Here is a 24,077-nt window from a genome sequence, read left to right as displayed (position 1 = left end):
TATGGACTTAATATCGTGGCATCTTTTAGCCTCTATATTGGTATTGTGGCAAAAAAATGTGTACCTCCATGAGAACATTTGTAGATCAATGAATAATTTCAATCTGGTATTTATTAGATACCAGAAATTATAAGTCTATTCGTGAAAGTCCAAGTCAAGCTGAATAATACTAATTAGTAATACAACTTTTGCATGATGTTTACTTATAACCAAGTGGCATGAAGGAACAAATGCGTATGTTTCATGCATGACTTGGAATAGTATTAGTCGTTGCGAGATTTTGCATCACTTTGTCTTTGTTTTTAATATGTATATATTAAGTCCTATTTTTATGGGAGTGCATTTTTGTTTACCATTCTCAAATTGTGATAATGTTCACCATTTTATTCATCGATGTGAGTTGAGTTTAATTAAATTTTGAGATTGTATCTATACACCACAGATTTTAAAATTCAAACTCATCTAATAATAATAAATTGAGTTATAAGCATCACCGTCACTTGGCCATGACTTTGTGGAAAAGAAAAACGGAATGTACTTTAAGGGCCAATGCAATTTGATTGGCATGTGTGACTTTGCGAGGATGGTGACCTCTGTCGATTAAGACAAAGACTTTGAGTTTATGACGCAGACATCAAGCTGCGTGTATGATTTTTATTTATTTTATTTTAATTTTTTGGGGTTTTTGAACTTTAATCCTTGAAGAAGATTAAAATTTAATAAAAACATGGTATTAGATTGGATATTGATTTTAGTCCTTTAATGTGTACTTAATTCAAATTTATATTATATTTTTGTTTTAATATTTAATAGATATCTTATTTAATATTGTTACATTAAAATTAAAATTATTTATAATTATACACATTTTAATTCATTATATTTATTTTACTTCCTCTAATTAGTCTACCTAAACGTCCATATCATAATATATTTTACTAAATTAGTGTACTGAAATGTCCATACCTAAATATATTGTAGTGAATTAGTTGTCACATTCCGGCTTGGGCCCTCACCACATCTCGGGCTCGACTCAACCATGGCACAATATTGTCCGCTACGGGCCTCTACCACGCTCTAACGGTTTTGTTTCTGAGAACTCACACGAGAACTTCTCAGTGGGTTACCCATCCTGGGAATGCTCTCACCCGAACTCGCTTAACTTCGGAGTTCCTACAGAATCCAAAGCTAGTGAGTTCCCAAAAGGTCACGTGCTAGATAGAGATGAAAATATACACATAAGGCTTACATGATCCACTCTTTTGGGCGATGTGGGATGTCACAATCCACCCCCTTTTAAGGGCTCGACGTCCTCGTCGGCACACATCCAGCCAAGGATTGGCTCTGATACTAAATCGGGCTCGACTCCACCGTAGCACGATATTATCCGCTTTGGGCCCCTACCACACCCTCACAGTTTTGTTTCTAGGAACTCACACGAGAACTTCCTAGTAGACCATCCATCTTGGGAATGCTCTCACCCGAGCTCGCTTAACTTAGGAGTTCCTACGAAACCCGAAGCCATCGAGTTCCCAAAAGGTCTCGTGCTATGTAGAGATAGCAATATACATATAAGGCTTACAGGATCCACTCTCTTGGGCGATGTGAGATGTCACATTAGTGGCACATAAGAAAATATGCAAAAACATAAGTGTACTGAAAAATTCCATGCCTAAATATATAATATTAAATTAGGATACCGAAATGTCAGTACCTAAATATATTATAATAAACTAGTGTACCGAAATGTCTATACCTAAAGATATTATACTAACCTAGTGTACCGAAATATTCATACATAAATATATTGTAATGAATTAGCGCCACATAAGAAAATATGCAAAAACATGTGTACCGAATAATCTTTAGGAAAATATTTTCTTATATAAGATACTTATCATAATGAGAATTAAAATTTATAATATTTTCATGAAATTTAATTTATGAACACCATAAAATTATAAATAAAAAAGAAAGATATTTGATATGCTGGCATGAAATAGAGTCTAGAAACTATAATCAATTTTTAATCTTTTATAAGACATTTTTCTAAACTTCATCTTATTTGAAGATTAAAATATAATTTCGCAAAGACTTTCAGTTTTTCTATTAAAAACAAAGACTTCCTTCAGTCTTCCAACTAGTGCCTGACGCATGCGATAACCAATACGGGTTTGTTGTCATGCGTGATCCTTTTTCTCTTTTTTTTTTTTTCTTCTGTATTTTTAAACATACTTAGGACTTGTGGGCTTATTTTTTTACTCTCTCACGTCATTTTTTTTTTTTTCCTCTCCTCTTCATTACAAATTGTTTCTTAAAAATTTATTAATAAAACTTAACGGTTTCTTCATAAACTTTGATTGTTTCTTAATAAAAGTTGACTATTTCTTAAAGAAACAAAGTAACACTAAAAAAGTTGACTGATTTTAAAAAAATGTTTGATTGTAATCAAACCTTTGTCCACAAGACAAGAAAACCTAAACTAAATCGAATCAAATAGAATCTCTAATTACATCAAATCTCTAAAATACTTTCTTTTATGTTTTCCAGGAAAAACATATTGGACTTAGTTGCTTATTCTGATCAGATTGGGCCAATTGTCCCAAGAGACTCGATGTTCCACCACTTGTGGTAAGTGTGGAATCTAATTGCATTGAATCCCATCTATCATCGACTGAACCAACTTTTGTCAACATGACAATATTAAAACTATGATTGAATGCCAATCGCTGTTCTAAAAATCCTACCAATCATAATTAATCTCTAAGCATTTGAAAATTAAGAAAGGGATGGATTTGCTAATACACGAGAGAAACTTAGGTAGATTGACGAATTATATAAAATAAATTTACATGTAATTACTATTATTACAGCATCTTAGGCAATAATACAATGTAAAGTGAACAAAATTAACTCACGATTTAGGTAGCCCTCGCACCAAATGTACCGAACTTACGGTTGACAGAACTAAAATACAGAGAGTCGTGCTTTCATAAGATGTGCCATTTTTCTCTGTTGTATAGATTAGCCTACAAAGTCTTGAACTTTCACCTTCCCTCCTCCACGTATTGGATGAGCTCAAATGAAAATGTCACAGATGGAAAGGTACATGGCCAAGAGTTCTCATCAGAGCAACTGATCATTCACGGATCACTTTGACGATGAAGCCAAACTTGATCGTTGGAGGGCAGGCACCAGACAGTCACGAAAAATGGATTAGAAGACGAAAGGTTCAGTCTTCTGGGGACAACGAGGAGAATTTTGCAAGCATCGGAAAAATATTTCATTCATTGACCGATAATTGCGTTACTGAGCTCACAAATTCGTGTTACTACAATTTCTTCGCTAACTCATTATCCGATTTAACGTAAGAACAGTAGTGTCATTTGTGTTTTTCACCCTCAAACCATGGATTATGACGAGTAACATCGAAGGTTTCAGCGTTTAAAGTTCAAATCTTTCCTCCTTTGTAGTCTCCTTTCATATAGAGTTGTTATCGCTTGCAAAATAAATACCTTAATCACAGAGTCGTTTACGCGCATTGATTCTTGGGTGCAAGCCTCTATCGAAAATCATTTTGTTAGGAAAAATGATTTCCGCACACTTACTCGATTCAAATGCCAAAAATGAAGAAAAGGGATGCACGGAAGTCACTTAACTTTTGCAAAGTGTACAGCGTGCCTGACTGGAAGAGCTATAAGAGCTCGAACTGCTGCACAAACTAGAGGCAAACGGCTCGTATTTCATGTTTGAATAGTTGATAAGCTACACAAAGTGGAAAGTTTTGTATAGAATCTGATCATATATAAACTCTACAAAGTGTTTTGCAGAGACTACTTACGATACAATGGACCGAAAACACTTGCACAACACCACAGAAACGGAACACCAAGAATAGTCGATTGAACGATTCATACAAGTACAGTGTCATCAATGGCTCGAAAAGCATAGTTCGAAACAGAGCATGGCAACAGAGATCAATGAATACCTTCTTCATGCTAGGGACCTCACTGCTGTTCCTGTGGGAACTCACCTGCTTTTGCTTCCCCTGCGGACGTTCCTTGTGTTGCGCCCATGCCCATAACCTCACCAGGGGGTGGGTGATCGAATTTGCAGGATGCACCATACTTGCACGTGCCAGTTTTCAGGTAATACACACAGATAGCAACACCCTGTAGAAAGGTTCTGCCCTTATTAGAAATCTTACATACCAAGATTTCAGACAATACGTAACACCTCGATAGACTAAAATTTTCAAAGGAAAATAATCAAAATATACGATATGGATTAAATGCATCAGGATCACTTCTGAATGAACAAAAGGGTAGTTGTATCTTCTACTATCGACATTTCTCCAATTCAAGTACAAACGGGGAGATCCTTTTCCCCCTATGAAAAAGCTTTTAGGACCTTGGCCCCAGTACATGAACTAAAACATAATTGTGGAAAGGAAAGAAGTCCAGAACAACCCAGCACAAAAAATACAGCATTATTCTAGTTTTTCTAGTTCACTCATCAATCAAGGAACTGTCAAGAGCCCAAAGCTAACGTTAAGAGTGTCTACAGCCACATGGTTCTCTGTTATTAAAGACCTTTCACAATGTTTGAGGCAGGTTATGCAAACAAAGAAGGCAGGTGAGATTTGATCCAACAATTGGGGGCCAAGCATGCCAACATGCCTACTAATGCACAGAAATAGAAATATCAAGCCGTTTGAGAAAAGTTACAAAGTTGCTGGAGAAGAGTTCTCAAGCTTTTTGGAAAATACTAATACCGTCCTGGACCCTCTACTAAAAAAAGACTTGGTACAATCGCAACAACTGTTCTAAAGAGAAGGATCATACCTCTCTCCGAGGTAGTCCAGCAAGAGTTAGCTTAACGTTTGCTTCTTGAACTGGCACTGCCTTTGGTGTCGACAGCGCCACTACTGACCTATCAATTGGATGATGAAATTTGCATAGTTCACCAAACTTACATTCCCCTGTCTTCATATAGTACTGCAGCATGGAAAAATCAACAAACGTGAGAAGTCATCATTAGGGTTCCAAAGTTTCAGAAAAATGAGAATCATTTATGGACAAATCTGTACTGGCAGAGTTATAGACAAATCTGCATTTTATAAAAACAAACAAATAGTTCAAGACGAAGTTTTAGACCCATGTGCATAAAAATAAAATTCATTTAACAAGAGGGTGAAGAAGAATGCTTACATCACATTCAATCTGTCCAATGCGTTGAGGATACACAGTTGGGCCGACTCCCACCTAAAACAAAAAATTAAGTAACATGAGTAAACCTTTAAGCAAACAAATACGAAGATGGAAGTTTTACAACAACGTGCCATGGCACTCCCAGTATGTAGCCATGTGCTATCCTTTCTTCTTTTTCTTCATGGTGTAAACAAAAAGCAGTAAGACAAAAGATACAATATGATTGGTATATGTACCGTTGGCTGAGCCAAAGTTTGATAAATGGAGGCAGCCGGATCAATGACTCCTATGTTCAGACCTGCAGCCTGAGTGGCTACAATTGGATGGCTGATTGCAGCAATTGACGGATTGATTGCTGTACAAAAACTTTTAAGCAATGAAATTCTGATGCCCCACCGTATTTGATAAACAATTGAAACTATGACATGCAAAACTGAACCCAGGAATCTTGAACATCAGAATCTTAAATATACCATATCTATCAGGATGATTGTAGCGGCAAGTTGCCCCATACTTGCAACTGATTCAGAAAACAAATCCATTTAAGAATTCTCGGTCACCTTTCAATTTAATCAGAGTATATTACTTATCAACAAAACTTAGACATATGCTCACCTTCCAGTTTTCAGGTAGAATGGACAATCAGGTTCACCCTGTTTGAAGCAAGAGATACACAATCAAAAGAAATTCACAAAATTATAAAGCTGTAAATCAAAACAAGAAAGAATGAACAAGATATGCAGTTAATGAAGAAGGGGTAATAAAAGGATCATGCAGTACTTCATCCCTCCATTTATTATCAAAGGTACATTACCGGTCTTACAGGAAGCTCCTTGGTGTTATATAATAATGCAGGGGTAAATGAAATAGGAGCCTTAACAGAAAATCCAGTTCCCTCTGTCTTGATAGCCGTATCAGTTTCTCCAGCTTTGTTCTCTTGGTTAGCTGATGGTATTTGGATATCTTTCGGGTGATGAAATTTGCAGGTCACACCAAATTTACATTGCCCAGTTTTCAAGTAGAACTGTTTAAAAAAATATAGAATGGAATGTAAACAAATCAACATTATAAACAGATAGATAATGAACACCACAGGAGTAATGGAAATATATCTTACTGCGCATGGGGGTTCAGATGGCCTCTCAGGTAAGGTAAAAACATCAGCATTTTCTGAAGCATCCTGAAACCAGAGTTAAGCATGAGAGAATAAGTCCAGATTACAGTCAAGTCTTGGATAATATATATATCATCCGCACTTACAGAAGCAATCACTTTATCCTTCGGATGATTAAACTTGCACCTCATACCAAATTTGCATCTTTGAGTCTTTATAAAGTACTGCAACATATAAATGGAAAAGAATCAATGAACAGTTCAAGTGCTTAAATGCATTATTTCTGCAAAAAGAAGAAAGAATAGAACTTCTACTTACAGGACAATCTGGTGCTCCTGGTCTCTCAGGAAGGACTTCAGTTGGAGCAACAAGTGGAACCTAAATAAACCAGAGATTAATTTTATTTGTATAGCAATTGATAGGCAAATAGAAAATAGCCCGTGAACAAAATTAACAGCTGCAATCTTTGATCAACAGCTTCAGTTTCTATATTCAATAGATTCCTAATGAAGATAATATAGGAGGCAGAAAAGAGAAAACACTTCCTCTATTTAATATATTTCATGCAGAAAACTCATGATATTAAGCAAGTAGGTAATCATGAGATTGTATCCCTATGTACATAAAATTTAAGGCAATAATATAGGTGTAAGCCTAAAAATTAGGTCCATCTAGTCATGAAATCTTAGAATAACACAAATCATACATTTAATTAATATATTCGTCTAAATTCGCACGTCATCTGGCAAATGGTTTATCAGATGAAAGCCCCTTTTACATGATTCTAAGCAAAGTAAAGTATGTGTCTACAAAGATGTCAAAGTTTCTAACTTGACTCCACGAACGTTACGTCACCATCTCCAATAAATTTTAGCAACCTGCCAACACAGCTTCCAAGCAATTCTTAATGCATTCCCACAGCCTTCACAATCACCAATAACCAATTTGTCTTTCAAACATATGAAGGTACAAGTACTCTCCTCAACTTGTCAATTCCTATAAACAACCCAATCACTTGGAACTTTAGTTTCAAATCATGTCCACAACAACTTCAACATAGGAGCAAAATCTCCCCAAAGAACCAAAATTCAGATTTCGGTGCAGGACAGTGTTCTAGAGAGCCCGCACAAAAGGATTCTCAAAACTCAGTAACACAATGAGTTTTTAAAAAATGCATGTGCTAAGGCATTGAAGAAACTCTTTGGATAATCAATAACACTTGCAAAAACCTCTTAGACTATGGAAAAATATAACTTACGGTTTCAAAGTGAAAACACCCAACAACCAAGTCAAAAGCTCAAAACTAACCATAGCTATATTTTATTTTCCAAGGGTAAAACTACCCTGCTACATTCTACCAAATTCTTCAAATTCGAGACCTAGGACACTTTACCGAGCAGAGATTCAGCAAACATTAATCAAATCATTCTACCAAAATTCGGCTTAAAAACATTATTGCATCGGGTATTACCTTTTCTAAGTGTAAGAGTTTAGCTGACAAATCTTCCTTCACAATATACGGAATCAAACCAAATATGTTCAACATAGCTTAAAGATGGTATAATGTCCACAATGAAAAACATGATAGACAAGGTGTAGTGGGACGGGATTAGCCAACACAATGTACCCTAATACCCTCTTTCTAATCAGCAGTTCACTACATGACTATTTAATCAGATGTCAACATACAACTAACTGGGGTCAATGAAATGATAACAAATTATGAAGAAATCATAATATTTTTTTGAAAACCAAAAATTCTGTAAAGTCCAATAGGTGTAGTAGATTAAAGAAAGAGAAAGTGAGAAACAATAGATTTCCTTACTACTGACTTAAGTACCAATTCAGCCTCGCTGGCTGAATTTTGTACAGAAGATTTAGCAGGTAGACAAACTATAGAATAGATAGATACAACAGTAAAATTTCAAAATAAAAAGTTGTACTCTGATGCAGACTATAGAGCTCTATAATGTATAAGAAAGTATAGACATAAGCAAATAAATCTCATCATTATTCATTAGTAGTATTCGTACATTCAAAGAACAACCATACAACGCAGTAATAACAAATAGTTTTAAGATACGATTACTTAGCTCAAACTAAAGAAATTTATTTTAGATATAAAATTTAAGAAGTTATAATACTAAATACTAATTTCGTATGTATAGTATGATAAAATACCACTATAGGCATGTAATATAACAATAAAACAGTCACCTCTTTCCAATCTGGGATTCCACCCTCAGGAACCCAAATAGGATGGTCAAATTTGCAGCTCTCTCCAAATTTACAGGTTCTTGTGAGCATATAATGGGCACAATCCTTCTCTCCTGGCCTCTGTGGATATATAGGCAAAGTGCTTGCACCCTCGTATCTAGGGCGCTTGGCTAACGCAGCATACCAAGCTTCTTGCCCAATCGTATTATAGGCACCCATATAACTCTGATGGTAGAGTGCTATAGTAGTAGACACGTATATACAAGAAAACCAGAGGAAACATATAGGTAACATTATAAGTATCGCTTTAAAAGTAATTTTGAGTATGAAAGTACACATATTAAACACTTATATATATATTCTTATGCTTCTGTAATTGCATATAGAAGGCCTAATTGCCAATATAAAATCTCTAAACTACCGGACATTAAGTACTTACTTAGACATATAAAAATACAATACCCAGATGAACCCTACAGTAATCAATTGTAAATTTTAACTACACCCATACTAATCCTATAATAATCAGACATGCCTTTATCCATTTTTCCTTCTTTAAGGCGAAATCTGGGGTGAAACGACTTGATACGAGTAAGCTTGAAACACCAAACAGTTTCAAACATTACTAACGAAGTCGAAAAGCATATTCGACACACTTCAAGAAACGTATACGTATACAAGATTATGTTAGAAACAACATAAAATTTAAGCTTAGGCATTAAAGGCACTCCCACTCTTTGAACTCTATGTTGCAATGATTAGAAGGTGCCAGCAAATGTGTACTAATTCGAATTTCATTCCCTAATCCTAGTTTAACACCTCAAGTAATGTACTTTTAACATAAATAAAATTCAAGATCCCCACTTTTTTGTACAACAAACAAAAACAACCACTCCCAGAAGGACAAAATGTGAAAAAATGATTGTAGTCCAGTCCCCAAGCAACTTTCCCAGTAACCAAACAGAAAGTTGAAATAGAGTGATAGATAGCAGAGGAGCGAAAAGAACAAACCTTCGGAGGGGCGTTTGACGCCGGGGACGCCGGGCTCGACATCGGGAGCTGGCCATGCTGAATGGGGAATCAAATGCGGCGGAAGATACATGGAGCTAGCTCGGGTGTGGTGGTCGGCGAAAGGGTCGGACCCGGAATAGTAACGGAGGGCGGGGTCGGATAGGTAGGAGTCGGTTAGGGCGCGGGAGGAGTAGACGGAGGAGAGGGCGGCGGCGGTGGCGGCAGAAGTGGCTGATTGAGCAGCAGCGCCGAAGCCGTAGAGATGGCTGGACATTTGATCGAGAGGTGTAGATAGTATAAATTGCAGATTGCCCCTGGTGCCCTAGAAAGTAGAAACTGTGAAATTATTCAGGACCACCGTTGTCGTTTTAATGGGCGCCGTCCCTTTTGGAGTTTTGGACTGTTTTGGATTTTTGGACGGACTATAGACTATAGGTTAGGTGAAGTGACTGCTAATTTGCTAGCGACCAGGAAAGTAACGATACACATGCATCTTCTAGCAGTGGATTCGATATTTATCCATCTATTTTTTTAATTTAACTTATTAACGTTATCTTTTATAAATAAATAATAACAATAATAATTACAAGTCGTTAGCAGTCCTAAAACTTATTTTGGACCTTACTAAATTAAAAAAAAAATACGAAAAGTTTAAAAAAAGCTTTAGTTTTAATGAAAAATGATAATAAAGTGTAATGAATAATACCAGAAAAAGGTAAAAATGTGATTTTTCGTTATAAGTGAACAGTATCGAGAGTATTTCGTTAAAGCTCTCTTAAATTTATTTGATCCCAACGTGCATCCGTCAATTTAGGAGTAAAAATATTTACTTTATAAAAGTTTAATCACTTACCTATTTTTCTTTCTAATTGGGGGAATATAAATGACTTTCCAACTGATTATACATGTGTGGATCTTTAGATCAATTTTATTATCGTGGTCGTTTAAAAATTTGAAAGTTATTACATTTTATACAATTATAATGTTTGTTGGGTGGACTTGAAAGTCCATAGGTTTGGAAAGTGAAATGAAGGTCCCAAATTTGATAAGTGAGTTCACAAATCCCATAGGACATATAAATACGTAGCTAAGCTATTCAAATTTAGCAAGAAATTAACAACCTTTGTATAGGGCGCTATTAAAGATGGGAATATACTTTTGCTCAATCCGATTCTCGTTAGATTATTTAAAATTTTAAGATTCGTAACTTAGATCAATTAAACTAAACTAATTTAACAGCAACTAATGAGAAAGTAACGAGTAAGCATTGCCTACTTAAGAGGTGAGCCAAAATGCATTCACTGAAGATGCTCTTAATCTTACCATCAACTTAAATCGTATACGACGTTAATGCCACTAATCACGTATTTATATTAGTACCGACTTTAGGAATCGGATCTTCTCGCGTATTTATATTAGTACCGATCTTGGAAATCGGATCTTCTCAGCTACTTTAGTATTGCGTCGTGATTAGAATTAATTTAGAGTATCAATCCCATATTAAAGAAAGAAGAGAACTTACATTTACTTATACATAATGTTGCTATTGCCCATATTCATAATTGGTTTTACTATAAAACTTCAGCTTTTTCATAATCCCAGAGTAAATTGTCTCATTCGTGAAACCCAATAAATACACATGTTTCACGTCACTTGATTTGTATTGTCCATATGCTAGATTTAAAATTTTATCACACATTAATAAACATTTTGAAAATAGCAGTTCCACGTTAAGAAAAAAAAAAAGTCCTTATGCTTAGATATTGTTCAACTACTTTTCATACTGCCAATTGATTTATAATAAAACATCAATTTTGTGAACCGAGAAGGTAAACGAGAGTCAAGCTCTTTATTCTTTTCTCGCGAGGAAAAGGGCAACGACTAACTATTTAATTGACTAAAGGTTTCGGTTTAGTGAAAAAAAAAAACTAACCGTATCGCTTTAGTAAAAAAGCCACATCGATTGATGAGCAAATGAAGTAGATTGATGAAAATTTATCGTAGATTTTTTAGATTAATTTCCAGTGGAGTATCGCTCGAACAAAATAAAGAGCAAAGAAATTAACTAAGAAAAAAAATTTACATGAGATTGGATACATAAGCAAATACATGTAGTGATGTGCGTACGCTGATTAAAACGTACTATTATTAGTATTTAGCAGGGACACAGGCACACACACAGCCTGAGCGCTAATCATCAGCCAGTGCCGGAGACGCCGAGGTCCTTTTTATTCGGGTCTTTACCGGCGCCAAAGACGGGGCCACCTTTGCCGGCAGCATCCTCCACCTTGTCTTGGAGCTTGTCAACCTGAACGCCACCCTGGTCCTGCTGGGATCGTAGCTCCGTCCTGCTCTTGTTCTCCCCTCCTTGAACCGACTCGTACGTTGTCGCCGTCTGTGATCCCGGCGGCTGAGCTCCCTGTGCTCCTGACATACCTATGAACTATGATCTCGGATGATCAAGTAATTTGCCGATGAAATGACGACCGTTGATTTATATATATCTTCTTAATTTGCTTTGGTGATTTGAGGTTATTTTGTTTGTGTGTGTTGTGCGTGTGTATGTATATATAGGCTCTGAGAGTCGTGGGGATCGAGTTTACTGATTCAGCAAGTTCAGCTGATGACACCTGAATTGATTGTTTCTGCGACACCTGTTAGGCTGCGTGGCAACAATGCATGCCTTGCTACCGGTAAGCCTAGAGCCCCAAACGTCTCTTATGCAAGCCACTACCAGTTTTTCATGAGAAAAACATGCATGATGATCAAATTACGCTCATGTTGGACCGTATCAATGTACTATTCTGTTATAATCACCGACATGGATTTAACTACATAAATATTGTTGAAAACCGTTAAGAAAACACTTTTAAAAATAAAATTCTCTATAGATCCGCTATCACCTCATGCTTTTAAGATAATATTTTATAATATTAATTATGAAGTAACAGAGAGTTCATAGATAATTCCATTTTTAAGATAATTCTTGTAACATTTCTCAATATTGTACCATGTGATGGTTTTACGTGAAGGATAGCCCTATCTATTAAAATAATTAGATTAGAATATTGAGTAATACAAAATGTCTTTGTAATTGCGAACTTACCTCTTTATAATAACAAGAAAATTTTGGATACGGTGCCTGCCTGGTACGACAACACACTTAGAGTCTCAGACAATGAGCTTCGAACAAGAGCACAGGACAGCCCTATCCAACAATTTCTCCAATATGCCATTGTTTTGGAAACCAATTTGTACATCTGGCTTCTTTTTTATCTGTGCTCTTTGCTACTCGCCTGTTGGGGTGCGGTTTCGTTACTCACATCAGATGAGGGAGAAATTCTGTCTCAAGAAGCGAGTAGTAAAGAACATGGACAACACCTCATACCTCAACCCCTCTCACATATCTCTGAGTTCTAAGCACAAGATGCTATGTGTTAGTCAAACGGCATACGAGGGTCTAGGCATACTAGAATTTAAGTAAATTCATTAAAATATTGTATATGTAAGACACTTATACTTAAAAATACATAATTTCATTGAGATATATAATGCATAACAGAATGACATAAAGATTATAAAGTATTAAAGAGTTGCGACCTAGATGGATACCTAGGCAAGCCTGGGTGGACGCCTAGGCAATCTAGACGGGGGCCTAAGCAGGTCTAGGTGCGATTTCTTAATTTTCAAACGTTTAGGGATTAATCAGGTAAGAGATTAATCAGGTGGTTGCCAGCCACCTAACGCCTAGGCAGGACTTAGGTGGGGATTTTTGGAATAGTGGGTACATGTCAACCCGTAAAACCATGCAATTAGCTATGAGCAAACGTTAGTTCCTGTCCACGTGTTGTGTGGATAATGTGGAATATCATGTAGGTCGTATCTACGTGCTTGGCCTATTAAATGATAGGACATGATAGAACTAAGGACCCAATACTTGTGGAGCTCACTAAGAGCCTATATAAAAGGGTCGAGTACCTGTCAACGGGAGAAAAATTACATTATATTATTTAAATGCTCTTGTAATTCACACCAAATATATATCAGAACACAACAGTGAACGTAGCCTATTTTTAGATGTGAACCACTTGCCACATTTTGTTCATAACTTAGATGTTTATTCCGGGCCCAACAAAAGTTGACCATACTGATTTTTGTTGATCTCCTAATTTTAAACGTTAATAGTGCTAATCATAAAATCACATATAATTTTTTTTGACATTATACGATTAACACGAGATGCCATAATAATGATAAATCCATACCATATCACATGAATTGTTGTCTGACTCCCAATCGTTGATTCATATGATTAATAGACAAATGGAACATGATGCAATATTACAAGGGGTGCTGTTTGATATTGATTATTTAGCTATGCATTTTGATATTGTTAAGTTTGGGTTCTCTTCACTTAGTATTACGGTATAGTGATTTTCACTTGTAAGTGAGAGGTCTTAGGTTCAATTCTCACCAAAGGCGAATTTGAACCATATTATTATTAACTCATTGTGAGGCTAAGCCCACTCTCTTCCCATTAGTGTAAATAATATCGTTTATTCAAAAATAAAAAATAGAAAGTTCAGGTTTGTTCCATGGGAAGGTAACTTTGCTGCTCACTAGGTGGCTTCGTTTGCTATAAAGCATGGTGGGGGGTTCCTTTGAGATTCATGAAGAGGTTGACGGGCCCTTTGGACCGACCCGGATTACGTGGGTGGGGTTAACCGAAAGCGGAACTTGAAGTTGGTACTTTGGTAGGGTTTTAGGTTTTAGCAGAAAACCAGCTTTAATCTCTGCTCACAAGAAATCGTCCAAAACCTCCGAGTCAGTAACTCACCCTCCATTTTTTATTGGTGATTCGGTGACTCAGTATCCATGATCAAAAACAAACTTCGAAAGTAAAGCTTCAATGGTGAATCCCAAGTAAGTCCTCTCTCTCTCTCTTCCCCTTTTGGTTCTTCTGCAATTGGAAATTCATGAAGGCGTCGTTGCTGCAATGAATCTGAAAGTCTTCCATGTGTATGTGGCTTTCGTCCATTAGACTGGGTTTTCCCAGAAAACGCATTCACCCAACACAAAACAATCGCAGCCGTTCGATCTTCGTCCATGGCGGCGGTGGCGGTGTTGGTGCTTTCAAGTGGGCGTCTTCCCAGGCAGCACTTGCCCTCTGGAACTCCAGTTCCTCCCACTCTGATGAATCGTCTGATGATAGTTCTGTCAGTGTCTGCACCACAAACGCAGGCACCAATGGTGCCAATATAACCCATTTCTTCTCCGAATTAGATACCTCTGGGGTTGTTAACAACCTCAACAGTCTAAGAAACGAACCCAATTTGGCGATTTCATTCTTTCACCGGGTGAAAGGAGATGGTTTTCGACACAATGTCTACACGTATTCTGCGCTTATTAGAATTTTGTGCTATTGGGGTCTGGATAGGAAGTTGGATTCTCTCTTTGTGGACCTTATTAATTGCTCTAAAGACCTTGAATTTGAGTTTTCGGATTTGATGGAAGCGATTGCGGAGGGGATTGAGGTTTCCCCATCGACAATCCGAGCTTATGATGCATTGCTCAAGTCTTTTGTCAGTTTGAACATGTTCGATGAGGCTATTGATGTTTTATTTCAGACAAGAAGGCGTGGGTTTGTGCCACATATCTTTACTAGCAATTTTCTAATGAACCGCTTGGTTGAGCACGGTAAAGTGGATATGGCTGTGGCTATATATAAGCAGTTGAAGCGGATTGGTTTGAACCCTAATGATTACACTTATGCAATTATCATCAAGGGACTCTGCAAGAAAGGTAGTTTGGAAGAGGCAGTGGAAGTGTTTCAGGAGATGGAGGAAGCTGGGGTAACCCCTAGTGCCTTTGCCTACACAGCATATATTGAAGGGCTTTGCACCAATCACAGGCCGGATTTAGGGTACCAAGTGCTCCAATCATGCAATGGGGAAAATGTCCTTATCGATGTGTATGCTTATAACGCTGTCATTCGTGGGTTCTGCAATGAGGTGAAGTTTGATGAAGCTGAAAGCGTCTTTCTTGACATGGAAAAGCGAGGGCTGGTCCCTGATTCATATACCTACAGTGCAATGATCTGTGGCTACTGCAAGAGTTCCAAGTTGTTAAAAGCTTTGGCTCTCCATAATGACATGGAGTCAAAGGGTATAAAAACAAATTGTGTGATTGTTAGTTTGATTCTTCAGTGTATGTGTAAGATGGGCATGCCTTCTGAAGCGGTGGATCAGTTTAGAGAATATAAGAGCTTAGGTATCTATCTTGATGAGGTTTCGTACAATATCGCAGTGGATGCTTCGTGCAAGCTGGGGAAAATGGACCAAGCCTTAGAATTTCTTGAAGAGATGAAGTGTAAGCATATGGTTTTAGATATTATGCATTACACAACATTGATCAAAGGCTACTGTCTCCAAGGGAATGTTGCTGAGGCCGTAAGCCTGTTGAAGGAAATGAAGGAAAAGGGTCTGAAGCCAGACATCACAACTTACAATGTACTTGCTGCTGGGTTTTGTAGAAATGGCCTGGGAGCCAAGGCGCTTGACCTTTTGGATCATATGGAGGCACATGGTTTTAAACCAAACTCTGTTACACACAACATGATAATTGAAAATTTATGCATCGGAGGAAAAGTCAAAGAAGCTGAAGGTTTTCTAAACAGTTTGGAATATAAGAATGTAGATACCTATTCTGCCATGGTCAGCGGGTACTGTGAAGCCAACCATACAAAAGAGGCCTATGAACTTCTTATTAGGTTGGCAAAGCAAGGAACTCTAGTTAAACAAGGCGTTTGCTTTAAAGTATTCAGTAAACTTTGTATAGAAAATGATAATGACAGAGCTATTTTGTTGCTTAAGGCAATGTTGGCGTTAAATGTGGATCCTAAAAGAATTATGTACAACAAAGTCATTGCTTCTCTCTGCCAGGCTGGAGAGGTGAAAAAGGCCCGTTGGGTTTTTGATTCTTTGGTTGAGAGAGGGTTAACTCCTGATGTGATTACCTACACAATGATGATGAATAGCTACTGCAAGGTGGATTGTTTGCAAGAAGCCCATGATCTCTTCCATGATATGAAAAAGAGAGGGATTCAACCTGATATCATCACTTACACAGTTTTGCTCGATGGTTTTCCCAAAAGAAATGTAAGAAGGGTTAATTCCTCTCGAGATGCAAGTGGAGATAAGGAAGAAACTTTTGATGCTTGTACTGTTTGGAGTGAGATGAAGGAAATGGAAATAAGACCCGATGTAATTTGTTATACTGTTTTGATAGACAGGCAATGTAAAACTGACAACTTTCAGGATGCTGTTGCGCTTTTTGATGAAATGATGAACAGAGGATTAGAGCCTGATACAGTGACATACACAGCACTTCTGGCTGGCTGTTGTAGGAGGGGAGATGTGGATAGGGCTGTAACACTCGCTAATGAGATGTCCTCTAAGGGAATGCTGCCAAATGCCCGGATACTTGCGATTCTACAACATGGAATCCTAAAAGCCACAAAAGTGCAGTTTCGGAAGTAAGAACGCTCTTTGATTATCAATGCCTGGATAGACCCATGATCTGTGAATCAATGAAGTCCTAACGGCATAGCATGGTAAGTTTTCTATTAAGTAATGTGTATAATTGTATTGATTTGCATAATGCACAGCTTTTTGTTGTTCTATTTTGATGGATGGCAATTATTCTGCAGCTGAAGTGGTGTCCTGGAAAGACGATATGGCTTGCCCAAAATGACTTGGTACTCGCTGAAACAGGGATATGTATACATTTAGTCCTCCCCAGACCCAACAGCAGCAACCAAGAAGAAAACTTCGTTTGTAGTTTACCTGGAAGTCAATTATGCCTAGGTAACACTATAGCTTTGCATATGATTAATCTTCAGCATATAAGATTTGTAAAGTGTTCGTACTTAACTGTCATATTTGTTTCTGTGATTCATGTACCAATCTAACTTTTGAAATTGCATACTGAACAGCTTTTGTTGTTTCAGTATGATGGGCGATATGCGGTGCTCAAATTGACATCACAGTCGTGGAAATAGGGATATGTATACATCTAGCCCTCCCAGGACCCATTGGCAGGAGCCTTGTGCACTGGAAGTCACTTGGAGGAGAAGAAAGCTCTGTTGGTCGGTCAGCTGGAAGTCAACTGTTCGTATAGGTATAATACAGATTTACATATGATTAAACTACATAGTATGAGAGTTGTATACATATACACATTTCTAGTTTCGTACATAAATTTGCATAAGCTCCTGTTATACGATCCTCACTAACATACAAGAGAATCTTTCTTGTCATTGTATTCGCTAGCTTGTCTTCTGCCTTCATCTTATCCATCTAAAGCACTTGATTGCATGACTAGAGTTCCGCTTTCCTCTTTTTTATCTTAAAATATTTAGAATGGGAACGTGAGAGTTGAACACTAGCCAGGAGTGCGGCAGTAGGTGTTCTACCACCAGACCCAGTTTAACAAAGTTCAGTAAACCTCTTTATGGGGTTTAAATTATTTCCGTACTGTACTATAAGCGTATACTCAATAAAAATGAATCGTAGATATTTTCTTTCATCCTTATCAGGATTTTCCCTTTACTTTCTGTTCATTGCAGTGCCTAACTCGCTGTTTCTGGTCTGTATATATTTTTTTAGGACGTCAAGAAAGAGTAGTCGAAAAAAATCTGAGCTTTGCGATGTACTTGTTTGCATGTCTGTTTCTGCATAAGCTATACAGAGCTAATCGCAGGATGGAAGAAGTGCCAAAACAGTGGAGAAAGTTGCTACTGTGACTATGTTAAAAACATGACCTGAAAGAAGATGATGGCAATGCCAAGCTGCCGTCGCCTTCAAATTTTGTGGTTTAGTACTATGGTAAAGATTGTCGTGTATGTATACATGTGTTAATTTATCAGTCTGAGTGTTCATGAGATTTAAACTCATGACCTCGGACAATATCGAAGACTGTACTACTAATCCAAGTGGGTCATTGGCGATTGATGTATGTATTTTTTTGGTACGAAGGATTGATGTATGTGTTTTTCTTATACGAAAATGGATGTATGTTTGATGTTTAAGCAAATTCGAAACCAATAAAGAAAAATTACCTAAGAAATATAAATGCTGTTAGTTGTGTTCCATGATGCCAGGTTAGTGCCAAATAATAAAACAAAGTGGTTGATGATGCAACTTTTAAAGTGAAGGGTATTTTCCCCACGGGAACATCGTTGTAACGAAAAAAATGTTGGAGTCCCACGTCGGATTAAGTCTCAAATATCTAATGTTGGCTTGTAACTAAGTAGGATATTAAAATGATTGATGTGTGGAGGAGCCTTGGCGAAGTGGGTATATGATGTTTGAAATCTGCTCACCACCAGTTAGTGTATGAGATCACATTAAGCACATCCTAAGCTACTCAGGTCAGTGACACTCCATTCATTATGAGTAAGTCGCAAACAAGCACCACTATGAATCGATTGGTTGGGCCCATGGCCCATGTTCCACAGATGAAAAATACCTTACCTAGCTTGCTGTGTGGCCAAACTCCCCTGTCCGTCATCCGATTAGTGTCTTTTTTAACCTTAGTCATAGTTGAGTAAAGATTAACGTATGTATATACATATATGTGTTTTTAATTCATCAACTTTATATATATACACACACACAAACACAACCGAGAGTAATAGATGGTGAAATCAAACCTTCAACTTCGGGTGCAACGGAAATTCTCTTAACAATGCTTGAGTCACAAATCACTTCCTATGAAATTCAAACCATCAACTCGTCCCAACAAAAATTGATGTATGTTTCTTTTTATCTTTTCTTTTATTATGTGAATCAAGTCTAGATAAGATTCAAACTCAGAACCTCCTCTTAACAAAATTGGAGGATTGGTACCATTAATCAAAATGGTCGTTGGTGATTGATGTACTTTCAAGGTTTATTAAATATAAGAGGCTTGTTACTCAATTATTTATGAATATTTCTACTTGTAATCGAGACACCTAATAAGTTTTTTAATCTGACGTTAAATTTTTTTAATCTTAATTTTTAGATCATTCCTATAAAAAATCACTATTTAGTGTGTGAGGTCCCATGAAGCACGCCCTAACCCATCGACTTGGGCACCCCACCCATGATAAAGTGGGTAGCAAATGCAAACCGTTTCTTGTTTTGGTCTCAAGTAAAGAACGGAAGATACTTAGACAATGAGACCTCGTGATCCGAGATGAAACATGAAACCTTAATCGCACGGAAACAAAATTCAAGCAATTTAAACTTTTAAAGAAATACGACTTTTGAGTCCCACATCGGGTAAACCCTGATTACCACAACTATTTATAAGGAATTGCATTAAACTTCAGTATCGCCGAGCCTGGTAGCACAGGTTTGTAACTAAGCAGGGCATTAAAACGATTGATGGGTGATGGAATCTTGGTCAAGCGAGGCCATGATGTTTGAAATCTGTTCACCACTCTTGTGAAGTCACTTTAAGCATGCCCTAAGCCCCTCGGGTTAGTAGGGGCACCCCACCCTTACGAGTGGGGTAGCAAACAAACAAACACACAATGCAAACACAGTTTGAATCCGACTGAGACCCCCCCGATGGGGTAGCGCAGATGAAAACTTCCTAACCTCGGCGTGCTGCTTTGCCGGATTCCTCATCCTACAATCACCTTTTTTTGCTTGTTGAATCTTCTTCAATCAACTGTTACACGATCATTGCAACTGCAAACCTCACAATTTCCCAAAACAACGATAAAGTTTGTTACGACAAACAAGTCCACCATCGCCCATCGGAGACAAACTTATTTGCTCAAGTGTTTGCAAGGTCGTACACTGAGACTACAACTTTCCAGGCCTGGTAACGTGTACTTGTAACCAAACGGAGATTACAACTTTGTCTCTGCTAGACAATCTAACTCTCAACTCATCAGCCACGGCGTCAATGAATTCTTCGGTATTCAGATGCTGAGACCTAGTTACCCTACACGAAGCATGAAACTTTTTGTCATACAGAAACAGAAAACGCATCTGAAAGCTGCCAACAAAAGACGACTCTTGACAACACTCACTTAGGCCCATGGATGAGGAGTGCAATATCCTTGGTCATCTTCCCAGATTCGACAGTTCATACGCAAGATGCTTCAAGTTTCTCTGTAAAATCTAAGAGTCTGGCATTGCCATCTAACTTTGCCCCGATATGATAACGCAGGTTTACTCAAACTCTTATCTGATGTTTCAAACAATTTCTAAACGTAGACACAAAATCCAAATACTGACTTTCAATCACCAGACTACATACTGAGCTAGTACCTGTGTGCAAGACCTCGTGACCATGCAAAGATTGAAGCTATGCTGTTTGTGCTTGTTTCGCCTCCTTTCTGGTGGACCCGGTAATGGCGAGTTACTGTACCATGGGCTGCTTCAGCTTCGATGGTCTTTACATCTCGGCACACCTGGAACCAAATCCAAGTTTTCATACATCCAAACTCATAACTGTACCCCAACAAGCATAGCGCAATATTAGACCAAATTGATTACCAGTATAAATGTCATCAGCCCCAGAGATCCAAAACCTGTATCAAAGTTTATTGAAAGGTAACCAAACATTAGCAAACACATTCGCTAGGACAGTCAAGGAAATAGCATTTGCTTCCAACAAACGCAGCACCACACGTTAAAAAGAGAAATAGTTGAATACTAACTCACAGACTAACAAAAGTAAATACAGACCTTGGGCTAAGAAGGCACTTTGCACATCCCCATCATAATTTTTGCATGCCCAAACATAACCTCCTTCACTTTTGAGAGCATAAGCAACCATGTCGTCAATAAGACGATGCTCATACCTTCAAATCAGAGTACTAATTAGTTGAACATCACCGAACCTACAGAAACTAATCAGCTTGGATGACAAGTTATCTCACCAAATCCCTGCAGCTTCATATCTTGATCTCCAATGAGCTTCATAAGCTTCCTGGAAGATGTCCTTGAACCTTCATTAAATTCAAGAGTAAGAAAATGGCAATAAAAATCCTGTAGTGAAACGTTACATCATAGTCACACCGACTCATAATGTACCATGGGTAATTATGAAAAGAAAAGACTGCACGGTGAAAGATGAAAGACAACAGGATAACATCATATTTCTTCAGAATAGTATTTTTAGCGCTAAGATAAAGTGGCCACTTTTTCTAGTATGCAGTGTTCATGGAAGCCTCAGCAAAAGCACAGATAGACTGCTCTCACAATTTAAGCAGAATAAAAATAGTTGTTAAATCATTTACAGAGGTAACCAGTTTACCAGAACATTTTATTTCTGCTTAAACGGAAAATTTGAACCTCTTCCATCTTCTACATGGACAATGCTATGCCTCCAGCACCAGTAAATTTGTAAACCTCCCACTCTGTCTGCTCATAGGCCCATCAGGTACTGCAAAGCAATTGTTAAGATAATAACGTACCTATATGGTGTGTGTGTGTGTGTAAGAAAAGCTCACCAGATTAACTTCTATACAAGCACTTTAAACAGTCAGAAGTCAAACTCAGAAATCTTGAAGCTCTCTACTGAATTACCAAAAACCAATTTAAGTTTTCTAGGTTCTTCTATGATTGCATCAGTTGCTCGGTACTGATCACCAAAAGCATGTCTCCCAATACATATTGGCATTGTCCAACCTGAAATGTTCACTAACTTATAGTTCTTTTGACAATGATACAAAGGCAAATTTAGATGACAAACTTGTAGCAAACCTGGAACAAGACGGGGAACATTTCTGCAGAATAGGTTCTCTAAAAACAATACCGACAGAACACCAAAATGCATTGGCTACTTACAATCGGTCAAACAAAGAATATACAATGGTGAATACTAAATATTGAGGGAATATTCAATTGACCGTTTAAAATGTTCCGTATGGTCCCATTTGGACTCCTCCACATCTGTTTCAAGTTGAACTCCTTCACACGAGTTTCATCTATAAATATCCAAATAAATGATCCAGATCATCACAATAGTACGTTGGCCAAATCATGTCCATGAAAAAGGGCCAAGTAGTCCATTTATTAAGGAGAAATGCACATTGTCTCTAAATTTAAGAATCTATATAATACCTGGAGTTATAGTTGCGCACTTTATTGCTACATTGTACCTACGATAACAAGCAAAAACAGGAAGCAAATTTATACAACAAAAATAAAGGAGCATCAACAGGTGATAAAGTAATTTTCATGAAAAAATTAGTTTCAATAAAGATGATAATTGTTTCAATAGAATATGACAAATTGTGCCTAGCACGAACAATTTGACTTGTCATTCCGTTCAAAAGTACATGACAAACTCATGTCGAGCCCATTTAAACATGCCAAACTCGTGCCAGTAGAAAAGGAAAAAGAAAGCAGCAACAACTAAAATGAAGTGAAGAAAAACAGTAATGTTCATGAAGCGTAGTTGAGTATAGCAAAGCCACTGTGAAGGGAGAATGATAGGGCACACTTAAGAGTAGCTTCGGTACTTTCAATTGTGACTCTATCATTGGTGGCATCGCGATTAAGAATCCCAAGGTCGAAGTACTTGATATCCAACTCCAGGAAGGGAAAAATAAGCTGTGGAACACGAAAACAAGTTGCAGATTCATCAACAACTCTATGAAATCACAGGGAACACATGATAACAAAATTACCTTGTCTTTTATCCATGTCCAGAACACCCGAGTCATTTCATCTCCTGCATCACGGAAAATAATGCATCATAGCTTAAACATAGATAACAAAAAGTTGAATAAATCAGAATCAGTACAGCTCCAAGCCTCCGGCAAAGATATATACATCTCAATTCAGATGTTGCATTGCATCTATGTCCTTACCCTCTAATAAGATAATTTGCACGCAATTCGGCTCAAACGAACAAAAAAGAAGTTTAATCATTTAAATCTATGAGCTCAGAAACATCATAGTAGTGGACTGGTGGGTAAGGCAAGAAAGCCCACAAATTGACCAAAATCCTGTAATTCTAAGATCATCTACTTTTATGGAGCATGATAGTTGGGGTGTCCTTAAAACATGGATTGAAGGGCATGCTCTGATCAATGGGATCATCCAAAAACACCACTTTGATCATTTGTATAATGTCTATCCATCCATATTTTCCAGATTAATTCAAGCATTCAAAAAAGCAGAGAAACATGCCATTTTTGAGCAGCTTAAACAAGAGTTCGCAACAAAACAATGGCGGAAAATAGAAATCAGAGAATCAGATGGAAGTGGAGAGAAATCGTACCGTCCATTTCGACAATTGGGTTGGTCACCTTTATCTTATCGAACGCCTCCATTTCTCCCCTGACACCAAAACAGGTCAAAGTTTCGTGCCTTTTGCTTCGAAAGCTTTCGGCTTTGGCGAGAGAAAACAGAATCAGCGAAGAAAAGTGAATATTTGTTGTTTACTTAATGAAATTGAAAGGTCGGAGGCTGAAATGGGAACTTAGAAATGAGAGTGCGTGATGACAAAAACGT

The 24,077-nt window shown here is 37.5% G+C and overlaps 3 protein-coding genes and 1 pseudogene across 6 annotated transcripts; 1 reads left to right on the top strand and 3 right to left on the bottom strand.

Moving 5' to 3' along the window:
• Positions 1-3,722: 3,722 nt before the first annotated feature.
• Positions 3,723-9,851, bottom strand: LOC103958093 (zinc finger CCCH domain-containing protein 37). Its single transcript, XM_009370319.3, has 12 exons — positions 9,553-9,851; positions 8,542-8,780; positions 6,643-6,702; positions 6,471-6,548; positions 6,328-6,390; positions 6,025-6,234; positions 5,826-5,863; positions 5,684-5,730; positions 5,447-5,565; positions 5,211-5,264; positions 4,845-4,997; positions 3,723-4,172 (listed from the first exon to the last, which is right to left on the bottom strand). Exons 1-12 carry the CDS (start codon positions 9,824-9,826, stop codon positions 4,008-4,010), a joined length of 1,500 nt encoding a protein of 499 aa, XP_009368594.2. The 5' UTR covers positions 9,827-9,851; the 3' UTR covers positions 3,723-4,007.
• A 1,685-nt stretch (positions 9,852-11,536) lies between these two features.
• On the bottom strand, positions 11,537-12,113 carry LOC103958096. The gene has a single exon (XM_009370322.3). It carries the CDS (start codon positions 11,984-11,986, stop codon positions 11,750-11,752), a length of 237 nt encoding a protein of 78 aa, XP_009368597.2. The 5' UTR covers positions 11,987-12,113; the 3' UTR covers positions 11,537-11,749.
• Positions 12,114-14,331: 2,218 nt separating this feature from the next.
• LOC103958097 (pentatricopeptide repeat-containing protein At2g26790, mitochondrial) lies at positions 14,332-18,645 on the top strand. 4 transcript variants are annotated; one of them, XM_048574047.1, is made up of 5 exons: positions 14,339-14,475; positions 14,594-17,164; positions 17,261-17,417; positions 17,546-17,730; positions 18,219-18,645. In XM_048574047.1, exons 1-2 carry the CDS (start codon positions 14,462-14,464, stop codon positions 17,088-17,090), a joined length of 2,511 nt encoding a protein of 836 aa, XP_048430004.1. In that variant the 5' UTR covers positions 14,339-14,461; the 3' UTR covers positions 17,091-17,164; positions 17,261-17,417; positions 17,546-17,730; positions 18,219-18,645. The 4 variants fall into 4 exon arrangements, with proteins under 4 accessions (XP_048430003.1, XP_048430002.1, XP_009368600.1 ...); XM_048574046.1 differs by having other exon boundaries at positions 14,332-17,164; positions 17,261-17,387; positions 17,561-17,730; XM_048574045.1 differs by having other exon boundaries at positions 14,332-17,164; positions 17,561-17,730.
• Positions 18,646-19,828: 1,183 nt separating this feature from the next.
• LOC125472376 lies at positions 19,829-24,001 on the bottom strand (annotated as a pseudogene).
• Between the last annotated feature and the right edge of the window lie 76 nt (positions 24,002-24,077).

Source organism: the organism of the source record quoted next, unplaced genomic scaffold (genome assembly GCF_019419815.1).
Source record: "Pyrus x bretschneideri cultivar Hongxiangsu unplaced genomic scaffold, Pyrus_bretschneideri_v1 Contig7, whole genome shotgun sequence".
NCBI classification, from domain to species: domain Eukaryota; kingdom Viridiplantae; phylum Streptophyta; class Magnoliopsida; order Rosales; family Rosaceae; genus Pyrus; species Pyrus x bretschneideri.
This window is presented reverse-complemented; position numbering and strand designations above follow the sequence as displayed.

Excerpts from the sequence above, each read along its gene's own strand:
- LOC103958093 (XM_009370319.3), bottom strand. The coding sequence starts at position 9,826 with ATGTCCAGCCATCTCTACGGCTTCGGCGCTGCTGCTCAATCAGCCACT. Across the intron at positions 8,781-9,552 it reads CGTCAAACGCCCCTCCGAAG|CACTCTACCATCAGAGTTAT; the intron begins GTTTGTTCTTTT and ends CTACTACTATAG. Across the intron at positions 6,549-6,642 it reads CAGGAGCACCAGATTGTCCT|TACTTTATAAAGACTCAAAG; the intron begins GTAAGTAGAAGT and ends TATATGTTGCAG.
- LOC103958096 (XM_009370322.3), bottom strand. The coding sequence starts at position 11,986 with ATGTCAGGAGCACAGGGAGCTCAGCCGCCGGGATCACAGACGGCGACA.
- LOC103958097 (XM_048574046.1), top strand. The coding sequence starts at position 14,568 with ATGTGTATGTGGCTTTCGTCCATTAGACTGGGTTTTCCCAGAAAACGC.